The sequence below is a fragment of the Urocitellus parryii genome, chromosome 4 (assembly GCF_045843805.1).
Source record: "Urocitellus parryii isolate mUroPar1 chromosome 4, mUroPar1.hap1, whole genome shotgun sequence".
Classification (NCBI taxonomy): domain Eukaryota; kingdom Metazoa; phylum Chordata; class Mammalia; order Rodentia; family Sciuridae; genus Urocitellus; species Urocitellus parryii.
In genome coordinates this window covers 194028945-194046271 of record NC_135534.1, presented here as the reverse complement: position 1 = coordinate 194046271, position 17327 = coordinate 194028945, and the positions used below count along the sequence as shown (strand labels likewise).

Below are 17327 nucleotides of genomic sequence, written 5' to 3'. Positions count from 1 at the left end.
GAGAGGTTAAGTATTTAACCCAAGGTTGCACAGCTAGTAAGTGGCAGAACCAGGAGCAGAGCAGGGATTTGAGGTGTCTCTTTGTCTGCCTGGATAAAGATCCACAAGGCTTCTCCAAGGTGTTATTTATTACTTAACAGAAACTATCTCATTATTAATATGGCTGTATTAATTACCCAGTCGTATGAGTTAACAGGTTGATGGAGAGAGGTTGTTCTAATCAAGCGCCCATTCTTTGAGCCCTGTTTCTGTTTTCCCCACCCCCCCTCACCTTGCACTTGTGAATATAACTGTGATGTTCCTAATAGAACTACAAAGACGTACCTGCTTTAATTAATCAGTAACGATGCTCCTGGAAGCCCCCTTATAAATCAAAATGTTGGCAAATGGAAGCTCATTTCCAGTGTTGGAGAGGCGCTTGCTCTTTGATGTGGTGCAGAATCCCTTGTTCTTTCAGTGGCTGTGGTTGGGGTGCTTGCTGTCCTCCAGGAAGGGTGTCGGTGTGCCTGGTCGGGGAGGGGTGTAGGGAGCAGGCTGTGCAGAGTCGGAGGTCAGTGAGGCGGGGCTCTGCCTCCCAGGTGGTGCCTGTGGCAGGGCTGGGAGGAGGTGCTCCTGGCCAAGAGGAAAGGCTTCCTGGAGAGGGGTGACTTCTGGGGCCTCGGAGCATGGGTCTGACCTAGGGAGGAAGCAGGAGGTGACTTCGGGTATGTGAGGGGGTAGGTTTGGGGGTAGTGAGTACGCAGAGGAAGAAAGGCTGGTGGAAATCCCAGCTCACACTTGGGACAGATAAGAAAAGTGAGCTGGTTGGTGCAAAAATCCCGTGTTTGTGGCTGCTGGGAGGTGACCTGAATGCCCAGATGAGGTCAGTGGGCTTGATCCCATCAGCTCGGGGAGGCTGTGAGGAGGAGATGTAGGAACTCTAGAGGAGGGGTAGTTGGCAGTTGCAGGGGATCAGAGAGCCCAAAGGACAGACAGGAGCCTGGGACAAGGTCTGCCTGGTTTTGGGTGCAGTGTCAGCTCTGGCCTCCTTCCCTCCACGTGTGCCAGTGACGCTGGGTTGATGGCGCTGGAGAAGGAGTTCACAGCATTCAAATATTCTCAGAGGATGCAGCCATTGAGGTCTATAGGAAAGTTCAGAGAACACCTGTCCCTGCTTTGATGGCTCCCTGGGTGCTCTTTGAACTACAGAGCAACATGTTTTGGGGTATCATTTTCTTAGCTCCACATTCCCCTTTCTGAAACTTCCCTAGAAGTTTTGAAACAAGGGGTTCAGCAAGGGTTCTCACTAATCAGCCTCCCATTGCTGAGCCTCCCTGGCAGGTGGCTTGGTCACGTGCCTGTTGAAGGAGGAAGGAGAGCAGCTGTTACTGAATGACTGCTGAGCAGGCCCTGTGCCAGGTGCTGAGGACTAAGGACTAAGAAATAGAGCCCCTCTGTGGCGATACAGGGAGAGAGGAGACACCGCTGCATCGGGAGGCCAGGGCAGAGGTCAGGTCCATGGCCAGAGAAGATGCAGAGCCTGGGCGAATACAGATGCAGAACTCCAGCTGTGGGCAGTTCAGGCCCTAGTTTACTTGGTGCATACACTTGGGAGAGTAAACAGAAGTGGGTTTGCACCCAGCTCCTCTAGCTGGAGCATCAAGACAAGTCATTTACAATCTCTGGGGTTTGACATGCTCATCTGCTCAATGGGGGCTGTTATCAAGGATAACGATGTTATGGCAAAGATCAAATTAGATTTAAAGGGTAAATACATCTAATGGGGTGCCTAGAATGCATTCTTTGCTCAATCAATAGACATCAGATTTGACTTTCTGATTGTGATATTAAAGTCACCACTGTGGCCTGGTACCATGGCACATGCCTGCAATCCCAGCAACTCGGGAGGCTGAGGCAGGAGGATCTCAAGTTCAAAGCCAGCCTCAGCAACTTAGCGAGTCCCTGCTCAGCAACTTAGTGAGCCCTGGGATCCATTCCTGGTACCAAATAAATAAATGAATAAATAAAGTTATGATCATGTAGATGACTGAGTTTTGGCCCTCCTTTTCTGTAGTGTCCCTCTTGAGAGAGCTATGTATGTGAGGGAACGATGTGAATGTTCGGACTGATGCAGCCAGCAAGCTGCCACTGTGGTCAGTAGTAAGGCACCAGATCCAAGCTGGAAAGGGCCCCTGCCATTGTGTCATTTGTGACCACCTTCCTCTGAAGTCTGACCACCTACACATTGCTGTCCTTCCCCTCAGGCTTCACCAATGTCCTCAAGATCCTGACTAAAGAGAGCACTCGGGACGAGCTTCTGTCCTTCATCCAGCACTACGGCTCCCACTACATCGCAGAGGCCCTCTACGGCTCAGAGCTCACGTGCATCATCCACTTCCCCAGCAAGAAGGTCCAGCAGCAGCTGTGGCTCCAGTACCAGAAAGGTAAGCCTGGAGTGCTGGCTGGAGGGGGCAGCTGAGCTGGTGCAGAGGGAAGGTGACTGGGGAGACCGCTGAGCTTCCCCACGTCCAAATCCTGGCTCTACTACGTAGAAGCTGTGTGTAAGGCAAGTCCTTGTCCCTCTCTGGGCGTCACTTTCATCACGGGCAGAGGTGGGTGATGTTTTCAGAATTCTTACAGTTCAGGCATTTTCTGAAGAGCCAACTTGACGTTCTGGGCTGCATCAGTCCTGACTTCTGCAGACCCTGTTACCCTTCCTTCTCCTTCAAACAACGGGCTGGGGCTCAGAGCAGGGAATGGGCGTGGAATCTCCTTGACACCTTCCTCTCTCTGGGCTTCTTGGGAGAACCCAGGAGGGGCTCCAAGTCCTCTGGAAGAGACCACATCCAGGAGGGCACGTTCAAGTCTCTCTCCGTGCAGGATCATCAGATCTTCTTTCCCTCGGATTTCCAACTATGATCAGACCTAGAACTCCCCAGACCAGGGGCAGGAGACTAGTTTCTGCCATTCACTTTGTGGACATTGTCCCCTCCCCAGCTCAATTTTCCCTTCCTATGAAATGGGACCCTTATTAGCTATTCTTGTCCACTTCTCACATTAAAGGGGAGAGTGATTTTTGGAATAGCATTTTGAGAAAATTAGATCCATTGAAAATGTGGATACATGTGTTTTAACAGATCAATACATTCATCCCTCCATATTTCACACGTGAGAAGTTGAATCTCAGACATGAAGTCGAGAGCCCAAGGACGCAGAGCTCATAAGTAGGGGCAGTACCAGAACCCCCGTGCTGCCTGCAAAAGCCCTCGTCCTGTCCTTTCCCTCTTCCGACTATACTGAAGTGCTTCATGCTGTAATTAGTACTGTTAGCAGCAGCTAATTGAAAACAATGAGGAATGATGCTGCACCCTCATGCTTGCGTCTTCTGCATGGGGATCAGCCACCCTGTCTCCAAGAACTAAATCAGTCTCAACTCACAAAACCACAGAATATGAGCACTAAAGGGACCTTAAAGGCCTCAGTGGGCTCAGCACTCCAGTTTTTGCATGGGGGAAATTAAGGCTGTAAGAGAGCAGGAAACTTACTTCAGATCACACTATTCCACTCATCTGCCCAGGAGGATATTCAGACCCCTTTGTACTGCTTCTTGGCTTCTGTACATTCCTGAATGGATGAAGCCCTTGTCCACCTGTCTTTGCCATCTCCAGAACCTTCCCTTTCGCCTTGGGGGCTTCACATCCCCAGTCATGCTTGCTCTCTTGCTTGCTGCCCGTGTGCAACTGTGTGGGGCTCGGGTGGTTTATAGGCAAGGGGACATAATTGAGTTGTCTGGGAATAGCTCGGTTTATGGCTGTGACAATGACAGTCTTTAAGGAAGTGCATTAAATCAATAGAAGTCTCATTGCGCTACCCTATAAATAATGTGACACATCATTAAGCAGGGCAATAAGCTTCAGGACTTCGAAGTAATACAATTAGGTTATGTTTATAAAAACCTTCGCTCACAGTGGCCACTGAGCTAATTTGCTTCATGCCACATTCAGGGCCTGGGACACTCTCTATGCTAAATTTCACTCCATCTCCATCCCTGGTTGTTTCCAGGGCTTGGACTTTCTCATTCTAGAAAATTCCATTTCTTATATAGTGGCTAGATGGAATTGTCACAAGTAAGATGGGAGAGGGGGTGGGAAGAATGCTGAACTGGTAGCAGGAGGGCCTCCTTCATGGCCTGGCTTTGCCATAAACGTTCTGGGTTCACATGGTGTTGTGGCTTTCCCTCTCTGGTCTACTAGACTACAAAAGCACCTTGATTCCTTCCATGATCTGTAATTAATCCCAAGAGGCGTACCAGGATATCTCAAAACCACCTTGACCATTGTCCTCTCCATCTTCACCTGTGATGAGCGCCTAGATGGTACATCAGGCACTCGTCTTTATTTTTTGTTGTTGAGAGTGATGCTAGGAAGTGAGGAGGTGAGAAATGGAATTTTCCTCTGCCGAACTGGAAGAACCCTTTGGACCTGGAGACAATCAGTGTCCCTTCTCTCCCAACTCATCAGTTATGTGTCATAAACATCTGCTAAACAGTGGGACCCAGACCAGGATGAAATGTGGGGTTGGAGCTGATAATTCTGGAGCTTTGGGAAGAAGAGTGGAGTGAGGTGCCAAAGTGGGGCAGCTGGGGGTTCACATCTGAGCCCCTTCTTCCACACCTGCCAGATGACCTTTGGGCAAAGTGACTTCTAATTTCATTTTCCTTGTGTGTGAAGTGAGGAATGATAATTCCTTTGCATGGCTTTTGGGAGAATGAACTGAGATAACACAGATAAAATGCCTGACCCAGAGTAGGTGTGTGGAAAATGGTAGCTTAAAAGAAAAATCATGAGCGTTGGCTGAGGATCCTAGCTCTGGACCCAGCCCTTTCTAATAATGCATGACCCCAGCCCTCTCTTCTCCCTGTGATTATATATGCCTCTGGAAGGGACGGTCTCTGCAAATGTCTTTTCAACTCAGTAGACAGTGGGGGGTAGAAGTATGCTAAGACTCTTTAAAATCCATGAAATCTGAACCTTAAACAGTAGTTTCTCTTTGACTGGAAGCACTAACCTTGGAAGAGTTGGTCTGGGGAAAACAGGCCAAATAGGGCATGGAAAATCATCTTAGAGATCTGTTTGGCTCTCTACAGTTAAAAGAGAGCCTTCCTGTGGTTCTCCCATCTGCCCCCACATCAAAGAGGGCAAGAGTGCTTATGCCTTCATTTTTTAAAAAATTTTTTATTGCTACATTTTAATTTCCAGAATAAAGGGTTTTCTCATGACATATTTTTCTATGTAAGTAATATACTTCCTTCGTAGAGGGGAGACCTGGGGCTCAGAGAAGAGAAGGGGCTTTCCTTGTCATCAGGTTCATCAATGAGGGAGATGGAGGTTGGATCCCAACCCGAGCCCAGAGCTTCCTTCCCTATAGACCCAGCATCCCTCAATACTGGGAACAAATGTCCCAGATGTTCCAGATTTACTAATGATGGGCCCCTGGCTGCGATTATGATGCAGAGACAGCCAATGGAAACTACTGGAAAGCCAAGGGAAATGGGTGAATGTGCCTGATTAAAATATCTCCCATGAGAGATCTTCCTCTCATTCCCTTAAGGGCTTCTAAGTGTCCATTCCATAGGAGAAAGAAAAATTCATGTTTATCATTCATTTGTTCTTTGGTTCACCGAGCATTTCTCAAGTGTTTCCTCTCTGTGCACCTGGTTGGTGCTGGGCTTCTCAGTAGGTAAGATGTAGGCTCTTACATCTTACCTGCTGAGTCATTCATCACCAGCCTACTTCATTCTCTCAGCAGGTCATCATTTACCTTACAGGTTCTTAAAATGCATTGGTAGACAACTGGGAAGAGGGAAGGAGCTGATACACAGTAGGACACCTAGTCCTTATCATGTTATGGCCTGAGCTTTCACTGGAGAGTGGCTTGTCTAGACCACTGGGTGGAGGTCATTTGGATCCTTGAGAAAGAGCTCAGATCCATTGTGGTATCTGTTCTGGATACAGAAGGGGGTATGGTGGTCCATAATCTGTGAATTTCCTTCTCTGTAATAGAGAAAAATTAAAAGTTAGAATATAGACGTCTAGTTTCTGATGCTCATTCCATAGGGCATCTCAGGCATGCCAGGAATGACTAGAAAGATTCAAGCGAGCAGGAGGAGTTTTCTATTATTAGGTGGAGACTCTGGGCTTTCCACTAGTCCTGGGGGGACTAGAGCACTGGATAGCTCAATAAAGTGGAAGCTGACCTAATCCAGGACAGGGTGGGCCTCAGGAGCCAGGCAGAGTGGCTGAAGTCATCCCTGGATGCTCCAGGCCCCAGCCCTGAGGAGCATGGAGGCTGTTCAGCCTGCCAAGACACTCCCCAAGCACCATGTGAAGTTCCCAGTGTCCTGCCCCAGGGTAAGACTTGCACCATATGCTGTTATGCTCTTGATAGTTCTATATTTTGGAAAGTTACCTTTCTCCTGATTGAGACTCCTTTTTGTGCTTTGGCTTGATAATATCATACTCTGCCTAGCTGTGACCTTGATATAAGAGCTTTAAATCATAGTGGGCGAGGAGGGCCTCAGAGAATTTAACTACACTTGTGAAGTGAGAGAACTGTGGAGTTGGACTCAAGAAGTATTGAAAGGGATCTGTGATTTTGGCCATCTTTAGTTTTCTACTTGGGGAGGAGAGTGATGGGTACATAAATGATCAGATGATTAGGTTTCTTAATGTTTAATTGCCTCTTATTTCATGGAGAAAATGACTCCATAAAGTGACAGGTGTGTGTATGTGAAGGAATTGTGCTTGTGTGTGTGCTTGTGCGTGCGTGTGTATGTGTATGGGGGGGGCAGGCTGAGATAGGCAAGGAGAGTGAAGAAGAGATGAAAAACAGAGAGATACACAAAGGCAAATCAGAACCCAGAAAGAGTAATGGAGAGATAAAGACAGTCTAGAAGCGCAGGAATTTACACAGTTAACATTCCTTTTCCAAGTGCACAGCATGCCAGGCCTGGGAAAGGGCATTCTCCATGTGAAGCTTGCACTGTTCTTGAGTTTTGATTGGGAGGATCCATGAAAAAGAGATGTCCCCCAGATAAATACCTGTCATCACTTTTAAAAGGGGTTTTATCTCTATCATAATTTTCCAAGACTGTCCGAGAGGGAATGTATTTTTGCATTTCCATTTGAATTACAATACACTTTTGAATGTCAGGTGAGACATTCTTAGACTGCTTTTTTTAAGGAGTTTTTGGCTGTTTGAAAGACAGATTAGGGGGTTGCAGTGCGGAGAGAAGAAAGGAGAGATGTAGTCAAATGTCACCTCCTCTTGTGCAGACAGGTGTGGCCAAGGGGCAGATGTGAGCTGGGGTACTCTCTGGAGCTTTCCATTCCCTGAGGGAACTTGCTTCAAAGACAGCAACAGACATGAAAGGACTTGTTCTCAGGATCTGAGACCTGCAGGGTGCTCGTTGACTTCCCCAGTGATTTAATAACCTGGGGGCAGTTTTTACTTCCCATCTTGCTTGACCTTTTGGTAGCATTTGAGAGTGGCCTGCTTCTAGCCTGAGACACTTCTGTGCTTCTGTGGAACCAAGGCTCCCTGGGTTCCCACCTCCCTCCTTTGCTGCCTGTCTCCTCTGCAGGCTCATCCTCCTCTGTGGATCCAGTAAATGCTGATCTACAGGAAGCCTGTCCTAGAGGGCCCTCTTCCTGGGCTGTCCCTGTGAGAATCTATCATGCTCTATTGCCACCCCTATAGAGTTGACCTCTATACCTCCAGTGCCAAGCTGTTCTCTGACATTTGTCATCCCACCATCTCCCCTGCCTGCCCGAACTCCACCCCACACAGCCGAACACTTTTCTAGTGTTCCAGTGAAGGCCACATTGTCTGTCTAGAGCAGAACCAGAAACCTCAGATCCTTCTCAGACCCTCCCTCTCTCTGACTCCTCCCCATTTCCATCCCAAGTCAGTTGGAATGCCCAAATACCTTTGGAATTTGCCCACTTCTTTCCATTGCATGGCTGCCACTACATCCCAAGTCACCATTACAGCTTCTGGGGACTCCACTGTTAGCTCCCTACCTGTTCTTCCTGAAGCATTCATGGTCCCCATCAATCCAAAGGACACAGCAGCTCTGACGACATGTATTAGGGCTCCACAGAAATAGTGAGAGAAATAGGTAAATCAGTATAGGCGTAGACTTATAATAATAAATTGCTTATACAATTATGAAGTCTGAGAAGTCCCACGATCTATCAAAGACAAGTTGGAGGCCCAGGAGAACTGACGGCATAGTTCAGGTCTTGAGTTCAAAGGCCTGAGAACCAGAAGATCTGGTCAGTTGCAGTCTGAAGGCTGGCAGGCTTGAGGTTCCAGAAGAGCTGATGTTTCAGTTGGAGTGTGAAGGCCAAGGAAGAGCACTCTCCCAGCCCAAGAGGTCTGGAAGGAGGAATTCCTCTTTATGTGGGAGGGGTCAGCCTCATTGTCCTGCTCAGGCCTTCAAACTTAACTGTAGGAAGTCCACCCTCATAAAGGAGGGCAATCTGCCTTACATAATCTAATGATTTAAATGTTAATCTCACCCAAAATCACCCTCACAGACACACCTGGGAGAAGATTTGAACAAATGTCTGAGCTTCCATAGCCTAGTCAAGTGGCCACATCAGATTAACTGTGAAGACTGTGTCTGAAATGGAGAAACCTTCTGGGCTCTTCCTTAGTGCCTGTCACCATGCCTGGGTGCCTTGACACTGCCCTGAAGATAATTTCCAAATTCCTTCCCATGGCTTCAAGGTAAGACTGCCTTTCAGTCTTACCGACCTTCTTTTCAGATTTTAGAACAAGGGACAGTTGCAGTCCTACAACTTGGCCTTTGTTGCACATAACCTTGTGTCATTCATTCATTCATTAGTTCAAGTTTATCTCTGTTACCTCACTAGAAGCTACATGAAGACAGGGACCATTCTTCTTGTCTCACCATTATAGCATCATCCTTAGCTGGTGCCTGGCATGTAGATTCCCTGTAGTAATATTTGTTGAATGAATGAATGGGCCTGGAAGGGTCATGCGAGTCTTACTATTACAGATAAAATGTCATATGTCAGCATTTGTGTTTTATTGAGCACTGAAAGTTTTCATAGCTTTTTTTGTAGCCCTGGAGCATTCTCTGACTTAAAGACTGATAAAGGTTACTCATGTGTAGAAGCACTTTGATGAAGATCTGAGAGGCCTGGCTTTGGACTCCATAAGCCTGGCCTCTCCATGTCCTTGTGGCATGACCTTAAGACCATCCTCTCCGAGCCTTAGATTCCTTAACTGCAACATGTGGGGTTAAAAAACTCAACCTGGACACAGTCCTGGGGATCAGCCTGGTGATGGGAGTTGAATGCATTCCCTTTCCTCTCCCCTTTCACTTTAGCTCCTGGGTAGCTAATTATAGGATCAGTCTAGCTCTGGGGTAAGCTTTTTCTTGGAGAAAACAGGGAGACTGGAGGAGGTTAAATACAAGCTGGACACTTTGTAGTCTGCAGCATGCCAGAGGAGAGAGCCAACTTATTTCTTCTCAGAACCATGCAAAAAGACGATACAGGATGTGGTTCATTAAACACAAATAGGCCCATGAGATTGCCATTTCCACAAGATGAAATTACCAAAAAAAGCATTTGTTCCCCGGTTTAGATTGAGTCCATCTGGAACGGAACACCCTAGTCTTTTTCCTATTGGTGCGCACCAAGAATAATAATCCTTCGCATGTGCTTGGTGCAGCACATCTCACAAAGCACTTTCGTGTACATTATTTCATCCAATTTACTCCTTACAACAAGTCTGCAAGGTGGGTGTTGGCATCTGCATTTCACACTTGAGGAAACTAAGGCTTAGAAGGGTGAGGTGACTTGTCGGAGTTCACACCAGGGAACTTGGCAGAGCAGGGATTTGAACCCAGGCTGCTTTAATCATGAAGTCGGTGTTCATCCAACTAAACCACAGCAGCCTCAGAGGACTTTTTAGATATTGGCATCAAACCCAAGGGAACCATTTGCTCTCTTGTTCTGTTTCTCTTATCATAGTTAAAAGAAGTGAAGAAAGCTAACACTCGGAGTTTAGATCACAGCTTGGGCAGGTGTGGAAATATTCTCTTTACTCACCAATACCCCTCTGCACAGCTTGCTTTCAAATCTTAGCTCAGAGGAAACATTATGAGGTAAAACCAAACCCTAAGCCAGAGCTGGAAGAGGCCTCAACAATCACCAAGCCAGGTCTGCATTTCTCTTTGTACCATTATGAGCAAATGGTAGTGATTACCCAGAGGACTGCGTTGAAAGATGTTCTGAGCCAGGGCCAGGCTCTGTGGAAAAGGATGGTGTGATTGCTTAGTGATGACTGTCATGGGGATGAGAATAAGAAGGGATGAGTCATATATAAAGTATTTTCTATTCCTGTCTAGGTTATTTGTTGCTATTCTACAGATGGTAAAGTTGAGGACAGTTTCTGTAATATTAGAAATTGCAGTTGAGAAGGAAGAAATTTAGTATAACAGCTAGAAGTAATTTTTGTCTTCACCCTCCTAAACACTTGAACATATTCAGACTCCCAGTTGCCAGCCCCTCTGCCCCTACCCCACCATATACTCACAGATGATAGTCATTGGTTGGCAGACTGCCTGTTTTCTTATTTAGGAGATATGTGTGCATGTCTGTGCACATGCATGTGTATGTGCATGCATGCACAGCACGTGCGCATGGCATGTGTACACACACACACTCATCATCATCATCATCACCATCATCATCATCACCATCATCACCTGAAACACTGAAGACTGTTCTCATTGTCTTTCTCCTTAAGGGAAACAAAAAGAGACCACACTTGAAAACTAGTTACCCTGATTTCCTTCAAACTGGAGCCAAAACACACTCTTTTGCTTATCCCAGTTCCAGTCTCAGGCATGAGATGTAGGGCCCGGGGAGCAGGGTTTAGGTAGGATGCTTCTCTGTCAGCAGGCCTTGCACTAAGAATGCGGGATTTCCCTGGACATGAGTGTGCAGCTTTTGGTGCTGGATTAACTGGTCTGTTGCAGGAGCTCAACACAAGTGAGTCACTGGTACTCATTGGTGTCCTCTCCTTACTAAAGGCCTAAGTCTCAATCAGTAACAACACACACATTTGTCCCATTTGCCAGAGGTGTGACTTAGGTCAAGCCATTTTGATTCTCTGAGTCTCAATTTCTTTATCTTTAAAATTAGCATAAATACTTCTTTTGCAGTACTGTTATGAGAATTAAAGGGAATGTTTTAGTCAGTTTTTTGCTTCTGTGACCAAAGACTCAACCAAAAAAATTGTAGAGGAGAAAAGTTTATTTGGGGACTCACAGTTTCTTAATCCATAGACAGCTGGTTCCATTCCTTGGGCCTCGAGGTGAGGCTGAACATCATGATGGAAGAGTGTGGCAGAGGGAAGTATCTCAAATAATGACCAGGAAGGAGAGAGAGAGAGTGAGAGAGAGAGAGAGAGAGAGAGAGAGAGAGAGAGAGAGAGGAGAGAGAGAGATAGAGAGACTCCAACTCACCAGATATAAAATTTATACCCCAAGGCCATAACTCCAGAACCTACCTCATCCAACCACACTGTACCTGACTTCAGTTACCACTCAGTTAATCCCTTTCAGGGGATTAATTCACTTGGATTAGGCTCTTATAAACCAATCACTTCTCCTCTAAAACTTTTTGCATTGCCTCACACATGAGCTATGGTGGGACACCTCACATCCAATCCATAACAGGAAACAATGTTTGCAGAGTCATTATCCCTGCATCTGGCATATAATAAATGCTCAGGAAATGCTAGTTACCATTATATCATCATTTATTGTCACTGTGAGACATAATTAAAACAAAGATGATCACTATTCATATTAGTATTTTTTCCATTAGTCCTCCACTGGCCACACATCCCAGTCTAATCTACCAGTTTTTGAATTTGCCCTGCCGGAACCTGGAGGTGGGAATAGAAAGTAATATTATCAGATAGCATAATCTGGAGCCCAGCAGCAAGGCCCAGGGAGTATGTTTGTGCAGCTGAATACCAAGTTTATATTGTTTAAGAAGAATAGGTAGGGTATGTTGTGTGTGTGTGTGTGTGTGTGTGTGTGTGTAGGAGGTGACAGAGGAAAGGGCAACAATGACTCACATGTTTGAGTTCCTATGAAGGGTCAATTAATCACATATAATCTCTGTAACCCTATAAAGCCTAGACTAAGCTCTGTCTTCCAAAAATAAAACTCATTTGCTTACAGCCATGTTTCTGATAATAGGCAGAGGCAGGATTCCATTCTAGGACTGTCTGGCCCCATAGTCCATGTGCTTTGCCCCTCCCCATGATGACAGATGGGGAGCAGAGGTGCAAATAATATGTAAAACCTTTAAATGATTAATTGTTTCTACTAAAGTACAAATTCCTTAAATGGTCTACAAATTCGAATTCAGATGCCCTGTACCAAGAGCTATATTCCAGAAGGTATATTGGCACTTCACATATAAAATCTCATCTCATTCTTTTTTTTTTTTTCAGTGTACATTGCTCTCTCCCTTCAATCCCCACATCTCTCTCTTTTTAAAATTGATTTTATTCTTTTAAATACACAACAGTGGAATGCATTACAATTCTTATTACGCATAATAGGGCACAATTTTTTCATATCTTTGTATATAAAGTAATTTCATCTAATTCCTAAAGTGACCCTCTAAAGTTGGTATCTTTATGCCTAGGGAACCAAGATTGAGGCTAGGAAGGGATAAAATATAATCCAAAGCCACAGAGCTGGGAAATGGTATCTCTTGCCTTCTCTTTGTTCTGTCTTTTCTTGTTCCCATCCTGTAATCACTTACCTTTTACTACTACTTAGCCATGGGTAGGCACTTAAGAGAGTATACTAAGAGGCATTTCTCTTCTCACTGCAACCAAGATGTACCAAGTCAAGGAGAGTGAACAAAAGGCGGGTAGATCAGCATGATTTAAGTTGACATGGATCTAGACCCAGATTCCAAGAAACACATGTTCTGGGTTAGAGCACAGACTTTGAACTAGATCTTCAGGACTGGCTTGACCATTGATAAATCACTGAGTTGGAACTGGCCTTGGTTGTCTCCATGTGATATACCAGCCTAGACCCAAAGCTGTCCTCCATAAAACAGTGATCCTCAGCATCGCCCTCGCTATTCCCTACCATTGTACACATGCTCAGGGAGGTAGAAGGTTCCTTTTGGAGATCTTGGCTCACAAAGTCCCTGAGGTCTGAGGCACAAGAATAATTGAAATTTACAACTAGAAAGATCCTTAATTTAATAAAATTATCGATATAGATGTAGGGAATGAATTGAGAAAAAATTTGCTCAAAGGGAAGCATAAATTAGTAGCAGGATTCGGCCTGACATAAAATTGACTCTCTTCCATTTTCCTTACCAAGGAAGTGCATTGAGAAGTAATTCAATAGACCAAAGCTATCTCTTTTGTGTTTGTAATAGCTTATATTGAGATATATATCTCCCATACAATGGAAAGTATATTTTTAAAAAAATTTTTTTAGTTGTAGATGGACATCATACCTTTCTTTTGTTTAGTCATTTTTATGTGGTGCTGAGGATTGAACCCAGTGCCTCACATGTGCAAGCACTGCACTACAGAGCTACAACCCCAGCCCATGGAAGGCATATTTTTGAGTCTTCTCTTCCAGTGGTAACTTTACACCAAGAAAAAGGTCAGGTGAATCCAGAAGCAAACATGATTGTCAATTAGTTCATAGTTGAGAAGATTCTCAACTACTCCTCACACTTTTCAATCATAGCTCGTTTTCTGTTGCAGCTAGACTTTGTGATTCAGAGAGGCAGCTGGTGGGAGGAGCAGGTGACAAAACTGGCTGGCGCTAGTTATTACCCAAAGTGTATATGAGTGTGTGTGTATGTATATATGAACATATGAGCTAAGCTGACTGATCTACTCTGGCATTATTCAGAAAACAATTTTAGTGCCCACTGTTTCAGGTCCTGTGATAGATGCTGTGGATGAAGTAGTAATTTAAATGCTTTTCTGCTTTCATAGAGCTCATTCAAGCCTTGGAGAGTATTAGATAGGTAATGGGAAAGTCACAATATAACAAAAAAAATGTAAACGGAGCAGTCTCAGGAGGATAAGAAACAACAATGAGACAAATCTAGGAAGATAGACAGAAACCAAATCTCTCCAGGATTTGTAGACCATTTAAGGAATTTGTACTTTAGTAGACGCAATTAAAGGTTATTTAAAGGTTTTATGTATTACTGCTAGCATTTGCATTTTTAAATTTAACTTTTTCTAGTGTTCGGTAGACTGGGGATCAGAGAAAATATATGTGGGATGCTATGTCAGAGTCAAGATCAGTGAGGAAGCCACAGCAATGATTCAAGGAGAAAAATAACAGTGGCTTATAATTCAGTAGCTGTGAGGATGAACAAAACATAATTTGATATGAAAAATATTAAGTTGCTAATATGATGCTTCATTATTCAGCTTTGCATCACTAAAACAAAATACATGACACAGGCTACATATGAAGAAGAGGTTTATTAGCTCCCAGTTTAGGAGGTTCAAAGTCCAAAATCAGGCAGACCCCATAGATTTAGTCTTTGGTGAGGGCAGTGTACAGCAATTGTGGGAGTTCACATTGGGACAAGCAGCCACACCTTGAACCAGGAGCCAGAGAGAGTTGAGTGAGGCCAAACTTGGGCTTTTATAGCAATCCTCTTGAGAAAACTACCAGGTGGCCCAGAAGAACTGCTTTCAGAAAGCAGTGACACCCCACCACCACCACTGTGACCTAAGGATGTTCCACTTGGCCCCACCTCCCCATAGCACCTTCTGAAGACCACACCTTCAATCATAATGGACCCTTCGGAAATGATTATAGCAGATGAGGACTTTGTGACTGAATGATGGAAGGGGGAAGTGAAAGATGAAAGTAATGATTAGAGATGGTCCCAAGCTTTCTGCCTTAAGTAAGAGGATGCTGGTGTTCCTTAGATGGAGCAAAGGAGGAGAATAGGGATGGAGGAGCTGAGTTGAGCTTTACATATGTTAAATCTGTTCCCTAAGGATATACAACTGCTCATACAAAATGGGTACCTAGATCTATATTCCTGGGTTAAAAAAAGGTCTGACCTGAAAAATACTGGCTTGGGACCTAGATGCATAGGGAGTTGAAATCACAGAAGATAGTATCTTCCAGAATAGAAATTAAGTTCCTCTTTTGCAATTTATTTCCTTGGGGAGCTGTTTTCTCTCATCATACCAGTATCATTTCTGACATTTTATTTAGATGCTTTATTGCATTCAGAAAGACTACACCTTCTGCTCAGTTTTGGCTAGCTTTTACTTGTGTAAAATGTTATGGGCATTGAAAAATAGTTCTAGTGCATATTTAATGGCAGGAATGAATAATTCTGTATCATAATAATTCTGTATCAATGTATCTGTCACCAGAGTAGAAGAGAAAATTGTATGATTTCAGGGGTTTTGTTTAATTACTTGCATGTTTTATTTAGTTAACAGTTAGCCTTCTATGAAAGGTCCAGGGCATATGTGCCCCACTCTGATGTGACCTTCTTCCAGTGTACCGATTGGTGCAAGTTTATTCTCCCTAGACCCTGAATCAGGTGAGGTGATATGCACAGAAAATCCCTCTCCATCTTTAAACCATGATACTCCCCATTTACCTTTATTTCTGACACTTTTAAATAATCATTAAATGTTCCAAATTTCATATCCTGAGGCCTGAGAGATTTATTGATTTATTATTTTTAAGTTTAAATATGAAATGCCATTTCACAAAATATGGCTTTTTCATGATTGCTCCCTTTGCTGTTAACTCAGTAGATAACTTGTACCGTTTTCACTTATCATATTATGAAGTTATTTTCAACATTTAACTCTAAATATCTTTTGTCTCTCTTAAGTAGTAGGATAGGCCCCCCAACCGATATTTGGTTCAGATATTGAGACTAATAATACTATATATACATCAAGAGGATATTAAAAATAGATCACACCCCTGATGAATTTTGGGGGGAACCATAGAGGGAGCTCCCAAGCAGGTCCACAGTGGCTTCAGAGAACAGGGAAAGGAGACTGGGTTGGTTTCTATATAGTGTGTGTGTGGTGGGGCGGGGTTTGGGTTAGGTTAGAGTTTGTTCCAGAGTGCTCTCTGGGCCTTGCCTGATTTGAAGTTTCCTCAGGCACCAAAGGTGGCAGCTCCTAGGCTTTCTTATCAGCTTCCTCAGATGTGAGACTGAAGGGGAAGGAGGAATAGTGAGGTCTGAAGGCTTGTATCAATCTAATATCAAAGATGGATCTTTATTACAATTCACCACCCATGTTTGATTGATGACTGAAATGTGCCCCATATTTCATTGATTTCAACTTGAACTTGTTTAAGTAAGCCATTCGACCTTTCTATGAGGACCAGAAGCCTGAGACTGGTAAGGGAGGTGAAAAGTCCATCAAGTGCCTTAAAAAAGCCCACCACACCACTATATATGTGGAAAAGTGAAATGAGTGCCTTGGTCACTATCACAAATGTTTGAAACATTGAAGGGGACAAGGAATGTCTTAGTGTGGATTTAGTATGTACAGAGCTGACCCTGATTTATATTTTAGGTATCATTGAGGAAAACAACCCACAGACTTCTTGTCCCCAAAGAGACAATCTTGGATTGGGAACTATTTTTGCTGTCATTGGCAGGAAGAGCTGAGCAGATCATTGGCAATTGTCCAAGACTCAATAGAATTATGCAGATGGGGCTGATTGTTAGCCAGGGCATCCTGTGCTAAAAGGACCACATGAAGTTTGGCTAGTTGTGCTCACTCTTGAGTCCTGGCTCCTTACCAGGGATGTTACAATTAAGGGCTAAACATTAGCAGCTTTCTAGCAAACTCCATCACATATGATGGCAGTGATGCCAACTCTGAAGTGTTTGAACTCCATTTGCAGTTAACTTGTTTGACCCCAAGAAACTCCCCTGATATCCAATTGGTCTTGGAAACGGGCAACTTTCACCAGTACCATGCCATTTAGCAAAGTACTAGGAATCGTGGGGGACCCTCTACTACAGATGGATATGTTGAGCTTGGCTCTGTGGTGCAGTAAAGAGGTCTCAGTGGCTACACTAAAATTTCTGGGTGTGGTTTCCATGATCCAGGGCAAAATGGGCAGCTGGATATGGAGGAGCCCTGAGCGTGACAACCAACCTGTTTCCAGGAAAGCCCAGTAAGCAGCCAGCAACTGCAGGTTTTTTTTTTTAATTAGTTAATTATTTATAGTT

General features: G+C 44.4%; 1 protein-coding gene across 3 annotated transcripts in view; it reads left to right on the top strand.

Moving 5' to 3' along the window:
- Astn2 (astrotactin 2) overlaps positions 1–17327 on the top strand; it is an 833116-nt gene that overhangs the window by 598616 nt on the left and 217173 nt on the right. For all 3 annotated transcript variants that reach the window (XM_026393326.2, XM_026393325.2, XM_026393324.2), the window contains one exon: positions 2244–2423. In XM_026393326.2, the coding sequence (XP_026249111.2) occupies positions 2244–2423 (180 nt within the window). The remainder of the gene's footprint in view (positions 1–2243; positions 2424–17327) is intronic.